General features: G+C 41.6%; 1 protein-coding gene across 1 annotated transcript in view; it reads left to right on the top strand.

Annotated features, from left to right (window-relative positions):
- TMEM135 (transmembrane protein 135) overlaps positions 1–26,377 on the top strand; it is a 177,313-nt gene extending 150,936 nt beyond the window's left edge. The window contains exons 7-15 of the mRNA XM_087721069.1: positions 352–393; positions 2,112–2,258; positions 6,936–7,005; positions 12,960–13,127; positions 15,763–15,826; positions 17,008–17,084; positions 19,261–19,359; positions 22,118–22,185; positions 23,927–26,377. Coding sequence (XP_087577195.1) covers positions 352–393; positions 2,112–2,258; positions 6,936–7,005; positions 12,960–13,127; positions 15,763–15,826; positions 17,008–17,084; positions 19,261–19,359; positions 22,118–22,185; positions 23,927–24,065 — 874 coding nt within the window. The 3' untranslated portion in view covers positions 24,066–26,377. The remainder of the gene's footprint in view (positions 1–351; positions 394–2,111; positions 2,259–6,935; positions 7,006–12,959; positions 13,128–15,762; positions 15,827–17,007; positions 17,085–19,260; positions 19,360–22,117; positions 22,186–23,926) is intronic.
- Positions 26,378–27,049: the final 672 nt, after the last annotated feature.

Here is a 27,049-nt window from a genome sequence, read left to right on the forward strand (position 1 = left end):
AGACACCTGCTGGCAGAATGTTTGAACTCTTTGGCAAATGTTGAAAGGAGAAATCAAAACACCCCCCCCCCCCAAAAAAAGCTGGGCTTTTGCTAAAACTGGCTGAAGCTGCTAATGTCATTTGGAATGTTTTTTTTTCCCCCCCGTCCTTCTGTTTGCATTACGTGTATTCTTGAAAAGCTATAACCTATCATAAAACCCCAGGAAATGCAGACATATTATCCTAAGCTGGACTGATTGGAAGCCTGCGAGGAAATAAGCTGTAAAGGCTGCGATATTGGAAATTGCCTCCACAGTAAGGCTGTTCTTGGTTACTCATATCCCAAATATGTGTCTTTTTCTTAATTTCAGAAACAAGGACGGTTTGAAAGGATTTACATTCTCCGCACTTAAGTAAGTGAACCCAAGCAAGTCTCTCTTTTGCAGCCTGCCTGACCAACTCAGATGGAGTGAAATTTTGGACAAATTTAATCTGCAACGCACAAGCAACAACACAACCCATACGGCAGAATGTGGCCATTCAGAAATGGAGAACCAGAGCCCTGGCAAAACTTTTCTTTGAATTGCAGTGTGAATGTCATCAAACCATTTCTCCAATACTAATTGGGTTTGAATTAAATGAAATCCGCTTTAGTTTTCCAGCTCTGTGTATTTTCTGGATTGTATCTGTGTCTCTGCACCTAGAGAACAAGCGGAGCCCTCAATCCAAACAAGATTATGGATGGGGAAAGGGACAGGGGGATTAAATAGTATGCAAGACACGTGTATTTAAGTTTCTTCTCAAAGGTGCCTAGGCTGCTCCTAAATTTTTAAAAGACTAGGAATATCTCTTTCGGGGATTCATATTTTACTGATGTTTTGAGTGAGATGGCAATCATCTGAATTTGACAGACAAATATTTTGTGTGGTGGGGGGAGGGAGGTATAGAATTTCATTTCAGGTAGTCCTTGACGTACAACATCATTGAGCCTGGAATTACACTCGTAAATTGTGTCAGTTGTTAAGAGAGTCAGGATGTGACTATGTCTGAATTTACAACCTTTTTGAATCTCTGCGTTCATTAAGCAAACACCATGGTCATTAAGGAAAACCAGCCTCTGCAATGGATGGAGTTTTGTTTTTTTTGACAGACACCGTAAATACACATCAGTTTCTGGCAGTAGGAGTCATAGATTGGTGATGTGACTGTGGGATGCTGCAAACAGACCAAAATTTGATCACATGACCATAGGGGTGGGAGCATCAGAACTTTGAATCTGGCTCATAAGCAACCCTTGGGAGGTCACTAAGATTTGAATAGTCACTAAATGACCGGTCATAAGTCGAGGACTATCTGCATTGCGTTCTGGCAATTCACTTTCCTCTTGGTTACTTCATTTCTTGTATTGGATGGCCATAATATATAAAGTTGTTATGACATCATTTAAATGTAATTAAAAATGATTTAAAAACAGACATTAGTATTTGCATATGTTTCATATATAGAGAAGTACCTTATTTTTTGCTCCATAAGACATACTTTTTTGTCTCCCAAAAGTGTGTGGAAATTTCTGTGTATCTTATGGATCGAATATTGCTGAAGCCCTGCCCACCCACTGGCCCCCACCCTTCAGCCATTTTCGGCCTCCGCGTGCCTCATTTTTAGCCTTTGCGTGCTCTGTGAAGGAGGCCGAAAATGCGACATGCGGAGGCTGGAAACAGGGTGCGCGGAGGCCGACAATGGGAGTGCATTTTATGCTCAGGTGTGTCTTATGGAGTGAATAATATGGTGCATTCTTTTTTTAACTTTCCAGACTGTCCTGTCATCATCATCAATACATTCACAATAGAGTATTAACTCTTATAATAAGCATATAAGGCCTCTTGGCTAAGACCAAGGGTATACTTACAATAAGCGGGGCTTCCTATTTTTGAAAAATAGCACATCGTTTCGTTACGTATGTAAAGCTAACAAGTCAGGCAACAAGCTAATATGTTAAAAACCTTACCATACTAGGTTTAAACTGTAAACATCCCATCATGCAATATAACCAGAAGCCGTTGCAGTGTATGTTATAAAAGGAATAGTGGGGCTCAGGTAGCTTAATAAATGTGTTCTGTTTCCTGATCAGATTCATTGTAGGGAAAGAAGAGATTCCCACCCATTCGTATGTACCAGAAGGAGCTTTTGTAAAGAAAGAAATTGAAGTACAACACTGTGAAGATAGAACACAGCAAATGAATTTTATTGCGACAACAAAAAAAATTGTGGACAACATGTGAGTGCAAAATGTTCATTCTTTCTAATGCCTGTTTTCATCTGTACCTTATCTTGTGCAATGGTAATGTTGCACTGCCTCTTTTTTTAATATATTGACCCCAATATTTGTGCTGATTACCTGATTTACACAACTCTCTCTGCTTCTGTTATATAACAGTAGTATTTAGACTTATATGCTGCTTCGCAGTGCTTTATAGCACTTTCTGAGCGGTTTGCAATGTCAGCATATTACCCCTAACAATCTAGGTCCTCATTTTACGAACCTCAGAAGCCTCCGGAGGGCAAAAACCTGTCCAACGTGCAAACTGGAAGTCCGTTCCTGAACCGGTTTGCTCATTGGGTGGTTTTTTGCCCTTTGGAGGCTTCAGGGAAGCCTCTGGAGGACGAAAAACGGCCCATTGGGCAATCCGGAAGTCCATTCCTGACGGGCTTCCTTCTGGACCTACCGGAAGTCGGAAAACCTCCATTTCCGGCCTCTGGGGGGGGTGGGGAAGGCCATTTTCACCCTCCCCAGGCTCCAAAAAAGCCATGTGCGGTGCAGCGGGAGGGGGAGATGTCATGTGCACATGCGCAGGGGGCATGGTGCCGGGGAGGGCATTAAATTATGGGGGTGGGCACGTGTGCGATAGCGCACACATGTGGGCTTTTGGCACCCAAGGCGAAAAAGGTTCATCATCATTGGTCTAACGCTTTAAGGCACAAGAAACCAGGAAAGTGTCAGTTCTAACATTGCTTTATACATGAAATTATGCTGAATGACTTTGGGCAGTTACTCTTTCTCAGTCCAACTCACCTCCCAAGATTAATTATTGTGGGGAAAATAGGAAGAGGAAGGAGGGCAGATTATCCTCAGTTTTTCACCACATTTGCGTTTCAATTTTCCATTGGTAAGCAACACAATTGTTACGTGAGTTTTGTTCCGTTTCATTTGCCACAATTGTGGAAAAACTGCGGTTCTTAAGTTAGTAACATGGTTGTTGAGGGAATCTGGCTTCCTCATGGTCAGATCACAAAAGGTGATTAAATGACCCCGGGGCACTACAACCGTCATAAATACATGCCAGTTGCCAACCATCCGAATTTTTTTATATATATATATATATAAATATATATAAATGTGCTTTTAATTTTCATTTTCGTACAGTCACATATATACTGTGCATAACCGGGGCCATATAACATTAAACAATAAACACAGCCATTCCTCTTATCAGCAGTACCCCCAAAAATAAAAACCCAATGTACCTCTTCGACCCTCCATACACCCTTTCTTTCGCCCCGCTCCAACTTTCCATCTTTCCTCCATCATTCCCCTCTACCCTACTTCCCCTCCCCCTCTATCACTCCTCTCTCCCGATACACTCCCTCCCTTCCTTCTCCCCCTCCCTCCAGTCCTCTCTCCCACCCTCTCTACCCCTCTTTCTTCTATCCCTCTACTCCTCCCTTCGGTGTATTTCTACAATCTATTAATATATTCAGCTTGTCCTATTTTTACAGAGGAATTAAAGAGCAACAGTATACAAGTGCAGTCATGTTACCTTAACCATCCGAATTTTGATCACGTGACCATGAGGATGCCGCAATAAGTGTGAAAAATGGTCATATACTATATTGCCAAAAGTATTCGCTCAACCATCCAAATAACCAGAATCAGGTGTTCCAATCACTTCCATGGCCACAGGTGTATAAAATCAGGTACCTAGGCATGCAGACTGTTTTGACAAACATTTGTGAAAAAATGGGTCGCTGTCAGGAGCTCAGTGAAGTCCAGCATGGAACTGTGATAGGATGCCACCTGTGCAACAAATCCAGTCGTGAAATTTGCTCGCTCCTAAATATTCCACAGTCAACTGTCAGCTGTACTATAAGAACGTGGAAGTGTTTGGGAACAACAGCAACTCAGCCACAAAGTGGTAGGCCATGTAAACTCGTTCAACATCAGTATGTGATCTCACAAATGTGCTTCTGGAAGAATGGTCAAAAATCCCCATCAACACACTCCTGAACCTTGTGGACAGCCTTCTCAGAAGAGTTGAAGCTGTTATAGCTGCAAAGGGTGGACCGACGTCATATTGAACCCTATGGATTAGGAATGGGATGTCACTTACAGTAAGTTCATCTGCGAGTAAAGGCAGGGGAGTGAATACTTTTGACAATATAGTGTAAGTCACTTTTTCCAGTGTCGTCGTAACTTCAAATGGTCACTAAGTCGAGGGTTACCTGTATTAGGTATGTTTGTCACCATATGTTACTAATACAAATAATAAAGGCAGGATTAAATAAAACCTGTGCTCCGGAGTAGAATGGAGGAGCTGAAGTAAAATGGCTCTAAAGTGGAATGGAGGACCATGTGGTAATGTCTTATTCTTGCTGGTTTCCAGAGCAGAAGAGAAAATATGTCAGACGTGTATTTACCGAATTCTCTTTACTGAATTTTACTATCTGAAATCTCAGGATTCCTGGTGCTTTCCCTAGGAGTAATCAAAAGTTTTGAATCAGCCTGTGAACTTCCAGAAATAATAAAGACCCAGTGTTCCATTTTTAGTAGGCATAGATTGAAGACCTCAATTTGGTACGTGTTTAGATCAGAGGTGGGTTCGGACTGGTTCGGCCAAACCGGTAGTAACTTGGCAGTCTGGGTCCCTGGAACCGGCAGCGACCCATGCCTGCTACGCCCCCGAACCGGTTCTCCTACGGAGCTGCCATCTTGTTTTTCAGTTCTGCGCATCCACAGAACAAATTTTAGAGGAAACACCCCCCCCCCAATTTTTTTTAAGGTTTTGCCCATGCGCAGAACTTTTTATTTGCAAATGTGCTCGCACGTGTAGTGCGCATCTGGTGTGCGCAAAATTTTTGAGGCACCGAACCAGCAGCAATGCCGCCAGCAACCTACCCCTGGCTTGGACCAATCCAGATAAGAAACTTTATTCAACAGTGGATCGCCCCAATGCATAACAAAAAGCTATTGGCAACCATTCAGTAGCTCCATCAGTTTCGTTAAGAAAACCTTTCATTGCAGGACTTAAAAAAAAAAAAGAGTCTTGAACATTCAGCAAACAAGGTGGATAAACCTCCTTGGTATTTCTAATGTCCCATTTGCACATGTGCCCCCCCAAAAACTCATTGAGTTCTTGATCTTAATCCTCTTATCATATTTCTCTCCCATGTGTTTCCTTTCAGATACAGCTAAGTCTAAATGTCTGTAACGCGATCATGTCCTCATTATCATTTTTTTTTTTTGCTACACAAACTGACCTGATGGATGATTTATGACTAATACGCTTTTTGCAACACATAATTCAAAGCTTCCCCAAAAATATTTGGCACAGTGTGAAGATTGAGTAATGTTGTTTTTGTGCTCCGAACGGCAAATATTTGAGCGCAAGAAAATTTAATTTCTAGAACCGGGATCAAATTGATTTCCTTGTAATTCCAGCTGATAACGTCTAACAACTGGACAGCCCTCCCTGAAGTATTTATCATTTTCAATTCCTCTGCCAGTTTTTTTTTCCCCCTTGCCATAAAACTGCTGGAATCCCACATTGACGGAATTTGTACTGTTCTAACGCTCATGGAAAGTGAAGTCCCACGAGCTTGGAAGAATATAAATTTGGCAGGCTTCACAGATTCTCTGCTGGATCTGGAAAGGCAATAAGATACAATCTCCCAACTAACTTTTGTGCCCTTTTTTTTCTGCAATATTTCTTCAGGGAGGTGTATATAACACTGCCAAACACATTCCTGGCTACCTGGAAATCACTCAGCTGATGGGGTCCTCCTCTCGATAAAATTAACCTAGAAATGAGACTTGGGGTTCCCTGGTCTTTAAGGTACAGCTGTAAAGGATCACTGAGATCCCCCCCCCCTTGTCCAGGATGATTGTGTTGTTTGCAACAAGGTTCTGAGGTCCATGTGAGAGCATGGGAGGAAGTCCGAGGCTATTTTTCTGGGGCAAAGTGAACACATACATATTCATGCATACTGCTATTTTTTTAAAAAAAAGATACAGACGGGATTGATTTTGGACTCTCTCTATATATAACAATGGCTGTGTGTGTTCCAGCATAACTCTGGAATGCGTCGAGCAATTTCAACCAAACTTGGTACACATATGACCTACTCTCTGGAAACAGTGGGGGTAAGGCACCCCTAACATCTCTCGGGGTGTGTGTTTTGTTAAGATACAGCCTGTTGTGCCTTCAAGTGGCTTCTACTGTACGGCCTTCAAATGGCTTCTACTGTACAGCGCTGTGGAGTTGCCATGTTAACAGTTTTACAGTACTCCACAAAAGAGCTCCCTCTGGTAAGGGGGAAAATCCAACATTAGATATTAAGGTGGCATCACTTTCCTTGGCGGTTCTGGGGACATAGGGAAAACATTTGGAACTAATTTAATTGTCACCAAAATCAGGGCTTTTCCGGTCTAATACAGGATTAGGATACATGAATATCGGAGCAATGCCGGGTTATCAACTAATATTGTATAAAATATGCCATGTTTTCAAAACTTACTGTTACAGGTATCCACATCTAGGCATCATAAATAAAAACTTGATAAGTACAAACAATGAAGTACTGATAGGAGAATACTTCATATACGTTGGAGAAAATAGAACATAAAGCTGTGGAATGCAGAAGAAATCTAGAATCAACGTTGTTTTGTTTGCTTTTTCAGATGCAAAAATGGTCCCAGGCACAGATGCTGTAAGCACTACGAAGATAATTGCATCTCATATTGCATTAAAGTGAGTCAACACCAGCCCTTCCATTCGCAGATAGATACCTAAAAATTAACAGGAAAATAAAAGAAACAGATGAAAGTTGCAATGGGTTTGTTCCTGCTCTAATCCGTGGTCCAGAAATAGATGTGATGACTTAGAAAGGAATGTTACTTTTATATGATTCTTGTCAGATAGTCTCTCAAGCCATGCTCTTTTCACTTAATATTATGTCGAACAGTGGTGGGACTCAAATTTTTTTACTACTGGTTGTGTGGGCGTGGCTTGGTGGGCGTGGCGTGACTTGGTGGATATGGCTTGGCAAGCGTGGCAGGGGAAGGATACTGTAAAATCTCAATTTCCTCCCCACTCCAGGGGAAGGATATTGCAAAATCTCCATTCCCTTTCCACCATTCCAGGGGAAGGATACTGCAAAATCCTCATTTCTTCCCGATCAGCTGGGACTCGGGAGGAAAAGAATAGATGGGGCAGGGCAAGTAAGAGGTGATATTTACCAGTTCTCCGAACTACCCAAAATTTCCGCTACCGGTTCTCCAGAACTGGTCAGAGCCTGCTGAATACTACCTTTGATGTGGATATCGCAGTTGTAATTAGTAAACCATAGTTTGTGGCAGAGTTAGGTAATAGACCAGAGGTGTCAAACTCAATTTCATTGAGGGGTGCATCAGGTTTGTGTTTTATCTCAGGGGGGCAGAGTAGATGTAGTCAGCTCAGTGTCACTCATGTTAGGGGCACCTGTGGTGGCCCGAGTGCTCTTCCAGCAAAAATGGATCTTGTGAGGGCCATGCATGGCCCTCACGAGCCATACACGGCCCTCACAAGCTCCGTTTTCTGCTACAACAGCTTCCTGCAACCCTCTGCCTGGCTGGCTGGGGAATTCCGGGAGTTGAAGTCCACTGGTCTGAAAGTTGCCAAGATTGGACAATCTTGTCCAATAAAGTACTTTAGAGGTATATATTGAATAGAGATTTTATCCCTCATAATACTATAGCCACCGGACAAACAAAATGGTTTCCCTGCCTTTATTAATTCTGGGGCATTTGCTTGGCTGTTGTTGAGAAAATACTGGATTGTTAGCAATTATAGTAATAGTAATATTTTTTGAAGTAAAGCATAAGGAGGTATACACCAGGGGTGTCAAACCTGGGCCCCACGGGCCGGATGCGTCACATGCTGGCCACACCCACCTCCGGTTTAGCAAAGGGGGGGAAAGTCACAGTATGTCACATGACGACAACGTGACACCGCAAGTTTGACATCCTTGGTATCGGGTGGGTTGCTGCCAGTGTTGCTGCTGGTTCTCTTTGTGCGTGCTTTGCTGCGCGTGCGTGCGTGTGCGCGCAGTTGACCGCAAATTGTTCTGCGCATGTGCAGAACTTGAAAAAATTACTAACAAACAAGCCGGCAGCGGGGACCAGGAAACTGGTCTGGGGCGTGGCCAGCCTGCCATCCCTATCGGTTCAGTGACCCAGTCCCAATTTCCACTACCTGTTCGCCCGAACTGGTGTGAACTGGTAGCAACCTACCTCTGCCTAGTATACGCTAACAGTTGCAGTGAACTAGCAGCTTCTGCAACTCGGGTTATAGCAATTTGTTTGGCAACCAGCCTCCTTAAGCAAGCATCTTCAAAAGTATGTTGGTTTAACAAGTCAACCTTTCCTTGGCTGTAGCCTTGCAAGTGGAAGAAATGGTCCATTAGTGTCAATGATAAGCTTTTAAAGCTGTTTAAAAAGCAAGGCCTTATGTGTCTCGACTAATTGAATTATGGCCCAGAAACCATGTAACAGATCCCACTTACAACCGGTCCCCCGTATTGACTCAAATATTTGGAATATGCTGTCCTCAGCAGCTCAAGTTAGTAGCATCCATACAACTGCATTGTCTTTCTATGTATTGGGACAATATTTTTTTTTAAGCCAACTTGTGAATATAGTTTTAAGGATCATGGGAGAAAATCCACAGTTGTTGCCTACAGGAAGAGCAGTCGTTGCGCAGGGGTATAAATTACCCTCCCCCAGAGTGTGATTAGTGTGTGTTTCCTTTCCGTAACTGCAGGAGAAAATTATTTTGGCTGGAATTTGACTGGGACAAGTGTGAACACCTGCTTCTGCTTTCTTTGGTGATTTTTAAATTTGGATTTTGAAAGTAATATTTACTGGGCAAACTGGCTTTTGAAGGAAAAGGTTGTATTTGCCCCTATTATTTTCTTACGTTCAGAGTTACTGTATTTTTTGGAGTATAGGACACACATTTTTCCCTCAAAAAAGAGGGTGAAAATCTGGGTGCGTCTTATACACTGAATACAGCATTTTTGGCCTCCCGAAAGCCCACCCATTTGCAAAAATGGCCGTGCACAGCCTTTAGGAGACTTTCATAGTGCTCCTGCAGGCTTGGGAGGGCAGATATGAGCGAAAAACAGGGCATTTTTTTTCCTAGTTTTTGTCCCCCCAGAGGCATTCTATAAGCCTCCTAAAGGCTATGCATGCCCTTTTTTGACAAAAAATGGGCCTGTTTTCATGAAAAACGTGGGGGGAAAAAAGAGGCATGCTGAAAAAACTAGCGGAAAATGTGCTGGTTTTTTGCTCACTTTTGCCTCCCCCTCCAAGCCCCCAAGATTACTCTACAAGTCTCCTAAAAGCTATGCATGCCCTTTTTTTGACAAAAAACGGGCCCGTTTTTGGGAGGTCTGCAGAGTGCAAAATTTTTTTTATTTAATTTGCCTCTTCAAAATCTTGGTGCATCTTATACTCCAGTGCATCCTATACTGGTTTGGCTTTTCAACGGTAAGTTAAAAAAAATAATAACCCAGCCAATGGAAGACAAAATGCAATTCAGTAGCTTGCATATTTCGACAGTGTGTTTGTTGAGTTTTTGCGCTGAGCAAGACTTGTCTACTTCCTGCGTGTCCACTCTTAGAGCAGATTTCAACCAGCCACATACCAGTACAATCCAAACATCTACACAATCAACACAAGAGGCTGTTGTTGGGTAGCTTTAGTTTCAACTTATGCCTTGACTTTGTTCACAATAGTCTCACGTAAGCGGGCTTAGATTTCATTGCCTAGACATATTTTCAGCAATTACTTCCCTCACGGCTACCAGCACACACTAGCCTCTTTAATCACACCCAGAATTCTTGTACCCTGACCCTGGAAAGTAATACACAGTAATCAGCACTATAAATAAATCATCAAGATTTTTTAAATGCTCCGTTTAAAAATAGAAAACAACCTCCTTGGAAGTCAAGAAATTGAAAGGGTCATTGTAAATGAGGCCGGCGTTCCTTTTCTCACAATAATCAGCCAAGTCCTTTGGGGAACTCTTGAGTAGGACAAGCAAGAGAGAGAGAGAGAGAGAGAGAGTCTAATTATTCCTCCCCAGTCATTGATTCTGGCGTTTATGGACCTCATGATCCCTAAAAAACTCAGATCAACTTTATCCTTGACAGCTTTACTGCCAATCTGAGTAGTTAAGGAGTGGTAAACTTTGAGTTTCTAAGATGTTGTCCCAGCAGCTGATGCCATCAGATGTTCCTCTCTCTGTACGCTTTTCTTGTTAGCTTGACTAGAAGCGTTGTGAAGTACAGGATTAAAATTTCCATCTTTGCGGGAAATTGGATAGTCCTCCTTTGTCCATGATTTTGGAGACCACACCTGATATTTCTCCTTTGAACTTTTGGTTCCTTTGGAGGGTGGGGTCCTTACTGTCTTGCCAGTTGCCCAGTGGTGGGATTCAAATAATTTAATAACAACCAGTTCTCTGCCCTAATGACCCACTGGGTGGGCATGGCCATGTTTGACATGGCCAGGGGATGTGACAGGCAGCACTCAGTCTCCTGCACCACCAGCCCCAGGGAAAAAATCATTTAACAACTGTTTTACTTAGCAACAGAAATTTGAGGCTTGGTTGGGGTCATAAGTCGAGGACTACCCATCTTCTTAATGAATTTATGGTCATCCAGTACATCCCATATAGGAAGCGGTGGCTCAATGGCTAAGCCACTCAGCTTGTCGATCAGAAATACTTAGCTCCGCATAACGGAGTGAGCTCCCGTTACTTGTCCCAGCTTCTGCCAACCTAGCAGTTCCAAAGCTTGCAAAAATGCAAGTAGAAAAATAGGAACCACCTTTGGTGGGAAGGTAACAGCGTTCTGTGCACCTTTGGCGTTTAGTCATGCCGGCCACGTGACCACAGAGACGTCTTCGGACAGTGCTGGTTCTTCGGCTTTGAAAGTGAGCACCGCCCCCTAGAGTCGGGAACGACTAGCACATATGTGTGAGGGGGAAACTTTACCTTTAGTACATTTAGATGTATGGGTTTTCCCCCTGTCCAGTCGGGTTCAATTCTAGGGCACTTCTCATTTCCGTTTCCTTGCCGAGGAAGCCAGTTATAGATAGGAAGGATATTAACTCTGCGAAAATATTAATTTCTTTAAGCTGTTTTTACACTTACAACATTTGTCTGCATTTTGGGAGTCCCAAAAGGAATTTCCCTTGAGGTTAATGACTCTGAAATTGTTTTGCCTTTTTCTTGGCTCAGTTTGGTAGCGTGAGTCATCTGGAACCGTGTTTGCTTTCAGATAAGTTGTACTAATGCTTGCTCTTGCACTTAGCCATGTTGGCGCTTGTGTGTGTGTGTGTGTGTGTGTGTTTGTGTATGTGTGAAGGTTTCAGAAATCTGATTTGACAGCCTTACAAAGGACTCCTACAGATTCCCGAGAATCACATTACGTGAAGACTAAAAGAAATGTTCAGAATATCAGGCCCTTAGGAAAGGGGAGAGCAGCACAAATCTACAATGGTTTTCCAAGCTGGCGACTTTAAGGTGTGCGGATTTCAATTTCCTAGAATTCCAGCCAGCAATTCAAGGAGTTGAAGTCCACGCAAGTTGCCTGGTTTTTAAAATGCTACTCTTAATGCTTAGGCAGACAGTGGAAAGGACAGTGAAAACCTTGATGTGATTTGCAGTAATGGCTAACCTGGGGTGAGGGGGCGCATGCATGTTGGAGCGCCGGAACCCAGAAGAGAGCAGCTGGCCGTTGCGAATGCGTGCAACAGAACCTGGAAAAGCAGCTGACAATGGCGTGTGTGCCCACATAGAGGGTTCTGCCTGCCATCTCTGACATGTGTACCATAGGTTCTATTCTGATTTAGGCTTCCCGAGAAAGCCTAAATCACAGTCCCCTCTTTTATTTATACGGCTGTGAATTACGGTCAGCCATAGCCCATAAAGATTCACAGCCTATGAAGAGTCCGACAGATGTCTGCTTGAGTTGCCACAGTCTTTCAGGGTAATGTTGATAAGTACCCACCTTTATCTCCCTTGAAACGCTGCCAGAGACCTAATTGCCCATTAGTTTTGCAAGGCCAAAGGTAGCACAGAGCCAAACAGGACTTCTCAAAGCTCGAACCGACCAGATGAACTAATTGCTTCCTGCAAAGGCTCACCTCCGCTTGCTCCTTTTTTATGTCTTATGGGAGGGGCCAACCATCTCCGAGCCTTACTCCCGAGTTGCCCCCGTTGTCTTAACTGTTCTTGCCTTCTGGCAGCTCTGCGCATGCACACCCTGGGAACAGGCTCACGCTGTTCTGCCTCCCCGATGTCAGACTCCAGAGGCTCTGGAGGCACCACATCACTACCAGATGTCCTTGGCCCCCTCTCTGCCTCCGACACCCTCGTCCGAGCCTTCCCTAGACTCGGGCGCTGCCAGCCCCCGGCGGACCGCAACAGGTTTGCCATCACGGTTCTAGAGTCTCGCCATCTTTTTTTTTTACATCGTAGTGACCAAAACTGGATGTAGTATTCCAAGTGTGGCCTCACCAAGGCATTATAAAGTGGTATTAAGCCTTCACCTGACCTTGATTCTCTGTTAACGCCACCTATTATTCCTTGTGAGCAGAGTTCCCAAGACTGTTTTTCTCCCTCTCTCTCTCATGGCACATTCTTAATATCTTTTCTAGGGCTTCATTAGGATGTTTAGCGTCGGATACCTGATCCAGTGCTGCCTTCGCATCCCATCCGCGTTCCGACATCTGTTTACACAACCATCCCGGCTTCTCTCGCTTTTCTACAACAAAGAAAACTTCCAGCTTGGAGCTTTCCTTGGGTCATTTGTCAGCATATACAAAGTAAGTTTCAAAACGGCTGAAAAATTAGAAGGTGATGATGCTAAGCTCCTCATCTGGCCTCAGCAGCTGCTGCCGCCGTTGCAACTCTTTAGCTTAAAAATCCCTTTATTGCTCTGAAGCAGAGTATCTCTTGAAGCTAAATTAAACATGTTATTTACATGTGGGGAAATACAGTGGCATTAACCAACCTTGTTATTTTTTTAACCTAACTAGCCAATAATCCGGCATTGCCCGGGTATTTATTTATAGGGGGAAAATATCCGGACCAAACGTAATTCCTAATGTTGGATTTTCCCCCTTACCAGAGGGAGTCCCCTTGTGGAGTACTGTGAAGCCATTACCATAGCAACTTCACTGCGCTGTACAGTAGAAGCCATTTTACGGCAGTACAGTAGAAGCCATTTAAAGGCACAATACGCTGCATCTTAACAGATCACAAAACCCAAGCGGATTTAAGGGTTGTCTTCCCCCCCCCCCCCAGTATTTTTCTCCAGAGAGTAAGTCATCTGTGTACGAAGTTTGGTTGAATTTGCTCGAGGCATTCTAGAGTTATGCTATCTATCTATGGATAAAAAGACATAATGCTCCTTAATGAGCATTAGAGGAAAATTGGTGGGTTTCTGTCAGAAATTCGTAACCTCCCTAATAGGGGCAAGGTGGAAATTCACATGATTTCGCTTTCTCTGACCTTAAGTCTTTATAACATTCCATTACTCGGTAAGCCAGGAGGGAAAAACAAGGGCAGAAAATGAATGGCAAAAATGTGAGGGTTAAAAAAATAAAAGGTCAGTATTATCATGGAATGGAAGTTTAGAATGGAAGATTGGTTACGTGGTTATTATAAAACCACCTCTAATATTTTAAATTAAACTTTAATGAATTAATGTTATTAGTTATCTATCATCTATCTAGCTATCTTCGCTCTATCTATCTATCTATCTATCTATCTATCTATCTATCTATCTATCTATCTATCTATCTATCTATCATCTATCTTCGCCCTCTATCTATCTTCGCTCTGTCTCATCTCTCTCTCAGTCTGTCTTTGTATGTATGTATGTATGTATGTATCTATCTATCTATCTATCTATCTATCTATCTATCTATCTATCTATCTATCTATCTATCTATCTATCTATCTATCTATCTATATCTATATCTATTTTTGCTCTCTATCTTCACTCTGTCTCATCTCTCTCTCTCTCTCTCTCTTTCTCTTTCTCTCTCTCTCTCTTTGTCTGTCTTTGTATGTATGTATGTATGTATGTATCTATCTATCTATCTATCTATCTATCTATCTATCTATCTATCTATCTATCTATATCTATCTTCGCTCTGTCTCATCTTTCTCCCTCCCTCCCTCCCTCCCTCCCTCCCTCCCTCCCTCCCTCTCTCTCTGTGTCTGTCTGTCTGTCTGTCTGTCTGTCTGTCTGTCTGTCTGTCTGTCTATCTATCTATCTATCTATCTATCTATCTATCTATCTATCTATCTATCTATCATCTATCTATCCAGCCACACGATATGGAGACATTTGGACAGTGCTGGCTCTTTAGCTTTGAGATGAACACCGCCCCCTAGAGTCGGAAACGACTAGCACATATGTACGATGGGATTACCTATCCATTTACATCCCACTTTTGTTATTTGTAAAAGTAATTCAAGGCAGCAAACATGCCTAATATTCCTTCCTTCTCCTGCTGTCCTCAAAACAACAACCCTGTGAGGTGGGTTGGGCTGAGAAGGAGTGACTGACCCAATGTCACCCAGCTGGTTTTCATGCCTAAAGTGGGACTAGAACTCACAATCTCCTGTTCCAGGCCAGCACCTTAACCACCGGACCAAACTTAGCTACCTGTCTGATGTTTATTTATTTATTTACAGTTATTTGTCAAACAAGAATTACAAATTTGAACGAGCAGAATGAAAACCATTAAAATGTGATAGGGGCCATAAGCACCTTAGTGCTCTTACAGGCTCCCCCTTATGAAATATGGGGTGAGGTTCACAGAAGTTAAATTAGAAATAAAACTGTGAAAGTCAGTAGCTGAGACAACTGAATCCTGAATTCCAGACTTTGACAGCTCAGTTACAAAAATATAATTTCTTTGTAGTCAAGTTTAAAGCGATCTACTGTACATTAAGTTTACTGTTAGTGTTAAAACTAAAAAAGTCATTTAGGGGTAAGATGTTACTATGTACAGTTTTATATGCAATGCCTAAATGTATTGGTGAAGCAAAATCTCCATAACAGAAGTTTAAAGGAGATAAATATATAGGGTTCTTTGTGTGAGGAGGATGTTTAAGACAACAGTTTGCTAATTATTAAATGACTGAATAAAGTCTGAATAAGAAGGGAAGAACATCTACATTTGCACATATGCAAACACTCCTATACCTTTGAATTTGGCGGAAGCTTTCTCCTCTTGAACAGCCTTTAACATATATCCAAATACAGTGTTTATTTTATTTTATAAGTCATAGCACAGGGTAGCTATAAAATAGTGACCAAACCTGAAGCCATAATCAGCAATTTTCTTGGCTTGATTAAATTCTAAGTCTGTTATTGGGATCTTGGTTACTAAATTATTGGGTTGCAATGACAAAAATGTTGCCATGATTACTTTAAAAATGCAGGGTACCAGCTGTTTCCTACGATGGATACGGAACCTGGACGATGAAGTACACGCACTCTTTGCAGGTAAATCTACATTTCCTCCCAACAGTCTCTCTCAGATTCCCAAAGCTACCGTGTTTCCCTGAAAATAAGACAGGGTCTTATTTTCTTTTGACCCCCCCCCGAAATAAGCACTTGGCCTTATTTTCGGGGAGGTTTTATTATTTTTGAGGTGCAGGAGGCGGCGAGCGTGGGAAGGAACCCCAAGAGAACTTGTACAGGAATTTTTTAAAAAGTTGACTAAGAAAGAAGGGACTTAGGGTAGAACGGCTACAAGTTTGAATATATTAGTTGAATAGCTGATTGGGGGATATGCTGATCATTGTGATATCTTTTCCTGGTGTTAAAAATCAGCATTCATCCAATGAAGCTGAATGATGAAAGATTTAAAACTAAGTGAAGGAATTACTTCTTCACACAGTGCATGACTGAAGTGTGATTTGCTACTGGTGATGTGATATACCATATTTTTCAGAGTATAAGACGCACCTTTTTCCCTCAAAAAAGAAGCTGAAAACCTGGGTACATCTTATACACTGAATACAGCATTTTTTGCCTCCTGAAACCCCGCCCCCTTCACCAAAATGGCCGTGCATAGCCTTTAGGAAGTTTTCAGAGTGCTCCTGGGGCTGAGGAGGGCAAAAATGAGTGAAAAACGGGCCGTTTCTTTAAAGGCTATGCATGCCCCCTTTTTTGACAAAAAACGTCAAACGGGCCATTTTTGGGAGGTCTGCAGAGTGCAAAAACTTTTTTTTAAAAATTGCCTCTTCCAAATCTTGGTGTATCTTCTGCTCCGGTGTGTCTTATACTCCGGTGCGTCTTATATTCCAGTGCGTCTTATACTCCGAAAAATATGGTACCTAATTTGCAGTGGCTTCAAAATGGGAGTAGACAGATAGAGCATCAAGCTTTAAGTGACTTCTGACAGTCACAGGGATGTATTAGCCTTCTCCAACATGGTTCTGTGGAGCAAATTGGAAAGGGAAGGCTGATCCGTTTTACCTCAGGTACCTGAGCTCTTTATAAACCTTCCATGTGCAAAGATATCTCAGTGACATCAAGTTGAGACAGGATGAACTAGATAAACCTTTTTCAATCCAGCTTTCTCTCCATTTATTTGCGAACTCTGCAATAAAATCTCATGCGGTCCAGTATCCAGAATTTGGCTAATTTGTTTTCTTTCTTTCTTTCTTTTAATCACACAGGGTCCCTAGCAGGCTTGTCAATGATGTTTTATAGAAGCACAACTATTTCAATGTACCTGGCTTCCAAACTAGTAGAGGTAAGCCTCTTTGTGCTGTCAGAATATCTTTTCTTCAGGAATGGCAGAATTAGTTTCATCCAGTGATACGCCGGGTCAAGCTGCCTAAAACCATGGATTTTCTAGATGAGTAGAAAGCAGCTTTCAAAAATATTAGGATCCAGATCTTAGCTGGTCTGTAGAGCTGCTTCTTAGATGAACTCTTGAGAGTTTTAAATCCATTATTATTACTTTGTTGTTTTGCACGTATACTGAGAGTTTATGCACCAGAGACAAATTCCTTGTGCGTCTAATTACAATTGGCCAATAAAGAATTTTGTTCTCTTCTGTTCTACATTTTTTCTGCATTTTATTCTATTCTATATTCGGTTCTGTTGTGTTCTATTCTATTCATATTCTATGCTATTTTCTGTTCTATGCTATGCTATTCCTTATTCTATTCCATTCCTTATTCTATTCTGTTCTATTCCTATTCTATTCTATTCTTGTTCCTGTTCCTGTTCCTATTCCTAGTCTATGCTATTCCTTATTCTATTCCATTCCTTATTCTATTCTGTTCTGTTCTATTCCTATTCTATTCTTGTTCCTGTTCCTATTCCTAGTCTATGCTATTCCTTATTCTATTCCATTCCTTATTCTATTCTGTTCTGTTCTATTCCTATTCCTATTCTATTCTTGTTCCTGTTCCTGTTCCTATTCCTAGTCTATGCTATTTTCTGCTCTATTCTATGCTATGCTATTCCTTATTCTGTTCTGTTCCTTATTCTGTTCTATTCCTATTCCTATTCTATGCTATTTTCTGCTCTATTCTATGCTATGCTATGCTATGCTATTCCTTATTCCGTTGTATTCCTTATTCTATTCTGTTCTATTCCTATTCTATGCTATTTTCTGTTGTATACTATGCTATTCCTTATTGTATTCTATTCCTTATTCTATTCTATTCCTATTCTATGCTATTTTCTGTTCTATCCTATGCTATTCCTTATTCTGTTCTATTCCTTGTTCTGTTCTATGCTATTCCAATTCTATCTGCTCTATTCTATGCTATGCTATTCCTTATTCCGTTCTATTCCTTATTCTATTCTGTTCTGTTCCTATTCTATTCTATTCCTATTCTATGCTATTTGTTGTATACTATGCTATGCTATTCTTTATTCTTTTTTGTTCTATTCTATTTTCTGTTCTATGTTATGCTATGCTATTCCTTATTGTATTCTATTCCTTATTCTGTTCTGTTCTATTCCTATTCTATGCTATTTTCTGTTCTATGCTATGCTATGCTATTCCTTATTCCATTCTATTCCCTGTTCTGTTCTCTTCTGTTCATTACAAATGCACTGAAAAAAGTGACTGATGACTATTTCACACACTTAACAATCTTCGCAACCTCCCCATGGTTGCATGATCAAAATTCGGATACTTGGCAACTGATTCATATTTATGACGGTTGCAGTGTCCCAGGGTCATGTGATCACTGGGAGTTGAAGTCCACAAGTCTTAAAGTTGCCACAGTTGGATTGATTTGATTTGATTTGATTTATTGCATTTCTATGCCGCCCTATTCCCAAAGGGACTCAGGGTGGCTCACAAACCAAAGTAAGGGGGGGGGATACAAACAGGAGGAAAACAACGGACAAACAACTACAACAATTTAAAAACAATCAACAAGCACACAATTCGAGCGGGGACGGGAACTCGTCAGCCCCAGGCCTGTCGGAACAGCCAGGTTTTAAGGGCTTTGCGGAAAGCCTGAAGGGTGGTGAGGGTCCGAATCTCCACGGGGAGCTCATTCCAGAGGGCCGGAGCAGCCACAGAGAAGGCCCTCCTCCGGGTGGTAGCCAATCGGCATTGGCCGGTAGATGGAATTCGGAGGAGGCCTAGTCTGTGGGATCTAATAGGTCTATTGGAGGTAATTGGCAGCAGGCGGTCTCTCAAGTACCCAGGTGGAGACCCCTGGTTCAACAATGATCCTCATTAACTATGAATGAACCAACCATTCATATGGCCATTGGGGAGGGGGGGGGATATACCCAATTGATTCCACTGCTGCTTTTTAAAAAAGCTTTGCAAGGGTTGACTCGCTGTATGGGTCATTTTTCTGGTGCCCAGCCTTGCATCATTGGCCTTTTTGGAAACTCATTCCCTTGCTTCCTTGATTCTTTTGTTTGTTTGTGTTTTCTTTTTAATTTTATAGACTATGTATTTCAAAGGCATTGAAGCTGGAAAGGTTCCTTATTTTCCTCATGCAGATACTATTATCTACGCTGTCTCCACCGCCATCTGCTTCCAAGCTGTAAGATTTTTGTTCTTTAGGTCCGAACTCTTTTGTTTATGTTTTGTTAATGATGCTGATTAAGTAAAGTCAAAGGCTGTAGGGCAGTTTGTCCGAGCTAGACATTCATTCATACGACGGCTGCTTGACTCTTATTTCACTTTAAGAAGTTTGTTAATATTTTCAGGCTGCTAGAGGTGATCAAACCTGCCATTTCTGGGGGACTTTTCTGACCTAGCCTTCCTGATACAGTAAAAAGCAGACACTTAGACCCCAAAACCTTGTTTTTATTTCAAAGGCTGTAAGTTGTGTTCATTCACAGCCCGTAATGAGTCCCAGATAGTTGGAAAGAGTGCTACAGTAGGCTGCCAAAGACCTTCGGGATAAGGCTGATAAGCACCCACCTTTATCTTCCATGAAACGCTGCCAAAGACTTAACTGGCAATTAGTTTGGCAAGGCCACATGGAGCAAAGAGTCAAAACGGAGCTTCAGAAAGTAAACTGACCAGCATGAACCAAGTTGCTTCCTGCAAAGGCTCACGTGCCTTTGCTTCTCCTTTATGTCCTATGGCAGGGGCCAATCACCTCCAAGCCTTACTCCCGAGTCATCCCTTCTGTCTTAATTGTTGTTGCCTTCTGGCAGCTCTGCGCAGGGGGAGCCTGTTCCTCTGCCTTGCTGCTTTCCAACTCTGGAAGTTCCGGAGGCAGCACATAACTCCCAAAACGCCCCTCTCTGCCTCCGACACAGATCCCGAGCCTTCCCCAGACTCCAGGACTGGCCCATGTTCCTCCCCAACCTCCTCGCTGTCCGACTCTGCTGCCAGTTCCACAGGCCGCTAGGGGACCCCAACAGGGGCATCTTCCAAAAGCCCAAACAACTTCATTGATAAGAGGAAAATATTTGTAGTTCAGGATTGAATTGAGACGTCGTTGGTGCTCTCTGTGCTTGGTGGCTTCTTTCCAGACATTTCATTAGCAAACTAGGTAACATTGTCAGTGCACGGACGATGTTACCTAATTTGGCTATGAAATGCCTGCTGTCAGGGTTCCAATTAGCATTCCCATAGTAAACAAAACTCGAGGCAGACAATTTCCTCAAAGAATAGGTTTATTGGATATGTCATATTGGCACCGACTGCTGAAAACCAACCCTGAATATTCCTGCGGTTTCCCCGCTAATTAAAAGTAAAAGTTTGTCACTTTCTCAAAGTCACATGTTTCAATCAGGATACTGTCCAGTTGCTAGGTGACATCAGACCTCCTCCTTCCGGACACCTGCAGGAATGTCCTTGGTTCTCAAGAGAAAGTATTTTGTTTTGACTACTACACACCAACTATCTCTATTCCCCCCCTCCCTATCCCTTTTCCCCAGTGTGTCAGTACTGAAGTCTCAAAATGGCCCTAGTCAGGCCAGCTTCAGGGTTGACAGCTGCAAGGAAACCACCAAGCAAAGAGAGCACCAAGGACTCCACCATATCTGTTTGCACCATCACCTTGGGTGAGCTTATTCCACACGCATGCCCTAAAAATGTGGCACACAGTTATAGCTGGTTACTTTCAGGTTACACAGCTCACCCATTGTAAGGTAGCATATATCAGTGAATTTGGAAGAAACCGCTAACGTTTGAGCTCTGTATATTTTATTCAGCGACAGTATGATTTAACACCCGAGAAGCAGATCTAGCATAATAGTGCAAATGCTTTGTGTCCGAGCCAAATCTTTTGATCTTTTGTGAGAGACAGTGGATTAGTGGTATTATTTATAAGAATGTCTTACCCAACCCAGTGCTCCCCAGTGCGAATTGGACGCAGCAAGTTGGCAGTGGCAAAACAGCCGTGGTGAGTTGTCGTAGGCCTTTCATTTGATGCCCTTGTTTACTGGCAAGCACTGATACTGTCAGATACTACTTCATTTAATAATCAGGAAAGAAACCACTCAACTCCATTTGCTTGAAATTAAGTCTACTTTTACTAATTACAAACGAAAAGTAGCGAAGCAAAGCTGAATCTGGTTAATTAGGCGCGAAAGCAAATAATATCATGTAGAACTCAATCCCCTCCCCTTGGCACCCCACTCCATAGTCCAATAATAATTCACCCAACTGTCAGGTGGGAGATATCTTCAAAAAACATCACCAGGATGGAATGCTGGTCAGTTAACCTTGGCGGGAAACTCCCTGCGCAATGAGATGGTCAGGCAGCATCTAGAATCTTCCTCCAGCACATAATGATTCCCTTCCCAAATACCATGCCCCCCCCTCCCCGTTTCAATGGCAGCCGAAGCAGCAGCAAAGCAGAGGCTGACAGGTACACAAGTTCAGTGATTGCCAGTAGGCTTCTGAGTGCAATTCAAGATAGTGATAGCACTTCGAGACTTATATACCGCTTTACAGTGCTTTACAGCCCTCTCTAAGCGGTTTACAGTGTCAGCCTCTTGCCCCCAATAATCTGGATCCTCATTTTACCCACCTCGGAAGGATGGAAGGCTGAGCCAACCTTGAGCCTGGTGAGATTTGAACTGCCAAATTGCAGGCGTCTGGGAGCCAGCAGAACTGACTGCAGTACTGCAACTCTAACCACTGCACCACCATGGTTCATGCACCTATGAAGTCCTTTCTGGCATAGGACCTTATTATGTGGGCAGCCATCTATCTCACCAGCTGAAGGTTGACTCAGCCTTCCATCCTTCCTAAGTTGCTCAGAGTCTAATGGAATGGGGTGACTGTAAGCAAAATATTGAATTCAATTCCCAAGTTAAAGCCAGAGTTTTTCGTTTTAGGCTGTGATGGAAGTCCAGAACCTGCGACCTTCATACTGGAAATTCCTATTGCGATTAACAAAAGGAAGGTGAGTCACTTTCAGTGGTCATATGTCTATGGAGATTCTCAATCATCCAAATCATGATTGTCCCAAAGGTGCTTTTTCCAAAAGGCAACTGGACTTTGGGGGAAGTTTCTTGAATGAGAAATGAAACCTTTTCCACCCCCACCCCCCCGAAAGTCCAGTTACTTTTTGGAAAAAGCACCTTTGGGTCTGGGTGATTATTACCATTGTCCATTTCTGTAAGAAACATGGTGGGTACAAGACTTTTTTTTAAAAGGAATTTTGAAAGCTTTTTGTATTAAATAAAGAGATGGTCAATGAACGTGATTTTTTTTTAAAAAAATGAAAAACATTCTAGGAGTACAAAACTTACATGAAGGCTGGGTTTTCTCCTAAGATTCCTAGTTTTGCTGAACAGTTTTCATGAACAAAATTGTCCCTTTAGTACATACGGTTTGTAGTTGTGCCCCCCCCCCAAAAAAAACCAGTGATTCAGACAAAATATGTCAATATTACCACAATTTTAGTTTGCATGTGTGTTTTTTTTAACCTTCATTAGTCCCAAAGAGAAGTAGAATAATATTTCAGATTGCAACCGTTTCTCATCTACTTGGCTAACAGAAAAAACATTCACTGAAAGTTAGTTAGTCTTACTGTAGAACCTCTGGTCCAATCCGCTGCATAGGCAGGAAACCCTACACCACTTCAGACAAATGGTTATCCAATCTCTTCTTAAAAACTGGAGCATTCACAACTTCTGGAGGCAAGTTGTTCCACTGATTAATTGTTCTAACTGTCAGGAAATTTCTCCTCAGTTCTAAGTTGCTTCTCTCCTTGATTAGTTTCCACCCACTGCTTCTTGTTCTACACTCAGGTGCTTTGGAGAATAGCTTGACTCCCTCTTCTTTGTGGCAGCCCCTGAGATATTGGAACACTGCTATCATGTCTCCCTTAGTCCTTCTTTTCATTAAACTAGACATACCCAGTTCCTGTAAGCATTCTTCCTATGTTTTAGTCTCCAGTCCCCTAATCATCTTTGTTGCCTATCTTTGTACTCTTTCTAGAGTCTCAACATCTTTTTTACATTGTGGAGACCGAAATTGGATGCCATACTCCAAGTGTGGCCTTACCAAGGCCTTATAAAGTGGTATTAGCACTTCACGTGATTCATTCCAGAACTTTGGTCGTAACCCGAACCTAATTTTGAAAATTTGGCGCTTACAAAAAAAAAAAAAAAATGGTGTAGAAAGTAAAATCAGCTGTGACAAAAAAATGTGAATGTTTTGGTAAAAACCCGACTTGGTAATGGTCAGAACCGTTCATGACCAGAGGTTCTACTGTATGTAAGAAGTCTAATAAAATAGTTTGTTTGAAACATTGGAGAAAAGTATATCAAACAGGTGAAATTTTTGAAGGCCTTTAACAGGATACAAATTCTCACCAAGACCTAATATAAGGAACATTTTGATCGGGTTTATTTGAAAATATTTTTGCCGTTTCTTATCATTTTACCCTAGCAGTGTATCATCATAGCATGTTTATTATATTTTTCTTTATACATCATTGCATGATTCTTTTTAACAAATGTATTATTTCATGGTTGTTTTTCAGTGGGATGAACATAGTTTTAATTTCTTAAAAGTTTGCCGCTTTAAAAGAAGAAAGTTAAATTCATGCCACGGAGTTCATAATTCCTGTTTCATGTTGCTTCATCCCCTGAGTTATATTGTACATTAATTTTGGATCTTTCATTTTTTTTTTTTAGATTTGGTATCATGAACAGAAAAGTATTGGATGCATTTGGTACCGAAGCATCTATGCATTTTAAAGATTTCATTCCACTACTCGACCCAAGATACACAGCTGTCCCACCAGAAAGACCTATTCAAAAGTCTTGGCAGTGATAACGTCTGTTTATGATTCTGTCTTACCACCAGCTGTCCTAAAGAGTTAATTAACTTAACAGTCAAATAGATGAAAGGAGCTTGTGTGTTCCACATCAGTATTGTTTCAGTGAGTTATATTATACAATCAAAATACTGAGACACCGTTAAAAGGTGTGGCTTAATTCTACTTTCCTTCTTAGATAGAAACTCTGGATCACTGTGGCTGGTTGACACAACCTGGTAGATTTTTGTTTTTTATTTTATTTTAAATTGCATTATATATCAACGGATTAATATATGAAAAAGATTTTTTTAAAAAAAAAATGTCCAAATGTGGTTTAAAAAAAGATATACATCCACAGTTCACGCTGACTCATTCCAGTAAGTAGGGGTTTTTTTTTTTAAAGAAAAAAAAAGAAAAATGATATTTTTACATTTAGAAATAAAAGAGACGTAAAACATATATGTATATGTATGCTATAGTTGCAGGTCAGATTCTAGTGGAAAAGATTTTCTTTTAGATGGATTTTTTTTTTTTAAAAAAAAGAAGATTATTATGGCTCTTGGCAATTGTTTAAAAAGGCAATATCGGTACTTTATTTATATAACTGCACTGTTTATATCCAACTTTCGCTTTGAATACTTCTGAGAGCGTCAACTCTCCAATACCAGTTGCACACCGAGAGATTTTTTTTTTTTTTTTAAAGGGTGGGAGTCAGACATTTGGACTTTTCAAGAGGAATGTAGCAGTTTTCAGTTTTTGCATCCATGAATTGAAGAAGAAAAAAATTGACACTGTTCTGACAAGATTCTTCAGAAAGTGAATAACATGCCACTGAACACACAGTCGTCTTGATTTTTATCAACTTGAATGTTGCTTTCCGGTAACGTTCAACGTGAACTCAAGACCTTAAATTCAGCGGCTAAAGTAGAACGGAAAAACGTGTTAAGAACAATACCTACTTCTTACAGATTGTGTTAGCTGATTTTTCTGATCAGCCGGTGACAATGTGAAAGCTGGTCATTGCACAAAGCCACTTGCCTTGATGGATTATCTGATTTCTGCTTTAACAGCCACCTTAGTCATATAGCTGCACGCGAACTGCAGGGAATGACTTTCAAAGCATTTGAGAGATTAAAAGAAAAAAACCACCAACTACTCAGATCTGTGCGATATCTTAAAAGCTGAAATATCTGTGATCAAACGTACCAGAAAGAGAGAGAGAGAGAGAGAGATTGCTTGGAACTAGATTTAATTTATCTGAAACTAATCCCCCACCCCTATCTATTATATGATTTGAACATGCACACAAATTAACCAGTATTACTTCACTCACTGGAACGATGATGCTGCATTCACAGGACAGAAGCATAACATTTTATTTGGATCCTAAGAAATTTTTTCAGAATTGCCATTCAGACTAAACGAATGGAACCGAAAGTGGAAAAGGAGGGCTGGGGGGCGGGGCGGAATCTATATCATATCATACCGTAGAGTACCTCTCTCTTTCTAATGTGAAAATAATATTGCAATCATAATTTGCACTTACGTTCCGGTTGTTACTGTGAACTAACAGGGCTGATTGTGTTTATTATCTTTATTGGAGAACGAAATCATGCGTCGGCCTTTTAAGAGACTATTGATTATGTTTGTTCAGTATTATCTTTTACTTCCCCACCTCCTCCGTAGACTTTGCATCTAGTTTTGTCAAATCTTTTTGAATCTGCTTCTGGCCTTTTGGTGTGGTTCAAAAAGGTTATTTAAATCAGATGGCTGCCCTAAAAAATTGTCACAGCCAATTGTGTGGTACAGGAAGGGATGCATTATCAATTGCTAGATGAGCAGAAAATTTGAATGGTAAAGGTGAGTGGTGAATCTCCCTGACCAATAGCAATAGCGCTTAAGCTTATATACCGCTTCGCGGTGTTTTCAGCCCTCTCTAAGCGGTTTACAGAGTCAGCAGGCTGCCCCCAATAGTCTCGGTCCTCCTCATTCTACCCACCTCAGAAGGATGGAAGACCGAGTCAACCTTAAGACAGTCAGGATCGAACTGCAGGCAGCCGGCAGTCAGCAGACGTAATGCATTCTAACCACTGTGCCACCACGGCTCACAATATTTCTTATGTAAGCAATAGAGCAGTGATGGTGAACCTTTTCGGCACCTAGTGCCCAAACCGTAACATGCGTGCACCACAGCACCGGAAACCCAAAGACCAGCTGGCCAGCATGCGCATGTCTGTTTTTTGGCTGTTTTTCGGGCTGTTTTCAGGGTGATTTACAGGCTGTTTTTAGGGCTGTTTTTGGCCTGCAAATGACCCAAAAAACAGCATGGTTTTTGGCTGTTTGGGGGAGGGGGCATTTTAGGCTGTTTTCTGGCGCTCCGGCACCCACGAAGACCAGCTGTGCATCTGCGCACCAGAAACCAGAAGAGCAGCTGGTGGTGCCCACAGAGAGGAAGTACTTCATGCGTTTGCCTGAGACTTTTGAAATCTGCTGAAATCGTTTGAAGAACCCCAAGATTGGTACAACACAAATACCCTCAAAATAGAAATAGTATAAGATGTGGGGCTGTTAGTTAATGCCTGGAAGAATGAAGAACATAGAATAAGGGGGTTAGGAGGGGACCTTGTTGGTTGGGCTTGAAGAATAAATAAATAGAAGAAATGCCTGGTCAGCATTTATTTTTAATTCTGTCTCTAAATGTCAGTATTTCTTTTATCTGAACATCCTAGTTTCTTGAAACAAAAGGTTTTTAAGAAATTAACTCGAAGGTCGGGAGAACTGAGATGGAATGGAATGGAGGTCATCTGCAGTCAGCATTGAGTATGAAAGAGCCAGAATGATATTCAAAAATTTGAGCACTTTCCTTTTATTCATTTTTTTTAAAAAAAAATATTATTTAGGACAGGATGAGAGATCTAACCTGTAAGGGTAGAAGAAAAATGGGAATTTGGGGAGGGGGCAAAGTGCAGGGGATTCCAATTGAGTGGACCTGAGGAGG

This window comes from Thamnophis sirtalis, unplaced genomic scaffold (assembly GCF_051295495.1).
Source record: "Thamnophis sirtalis isolate CommonGarterSnake01/CBP01778 unplaced genomic scaffold, rThaSir2_p1.2 scaffold_8, whole genome shotgun sequence".
NCBI lineage: Eukaryota > Metazoa > Chordata > Lepidosauria > Squamata > Natricidae > Thamnophis > Thamnophis sirtalis.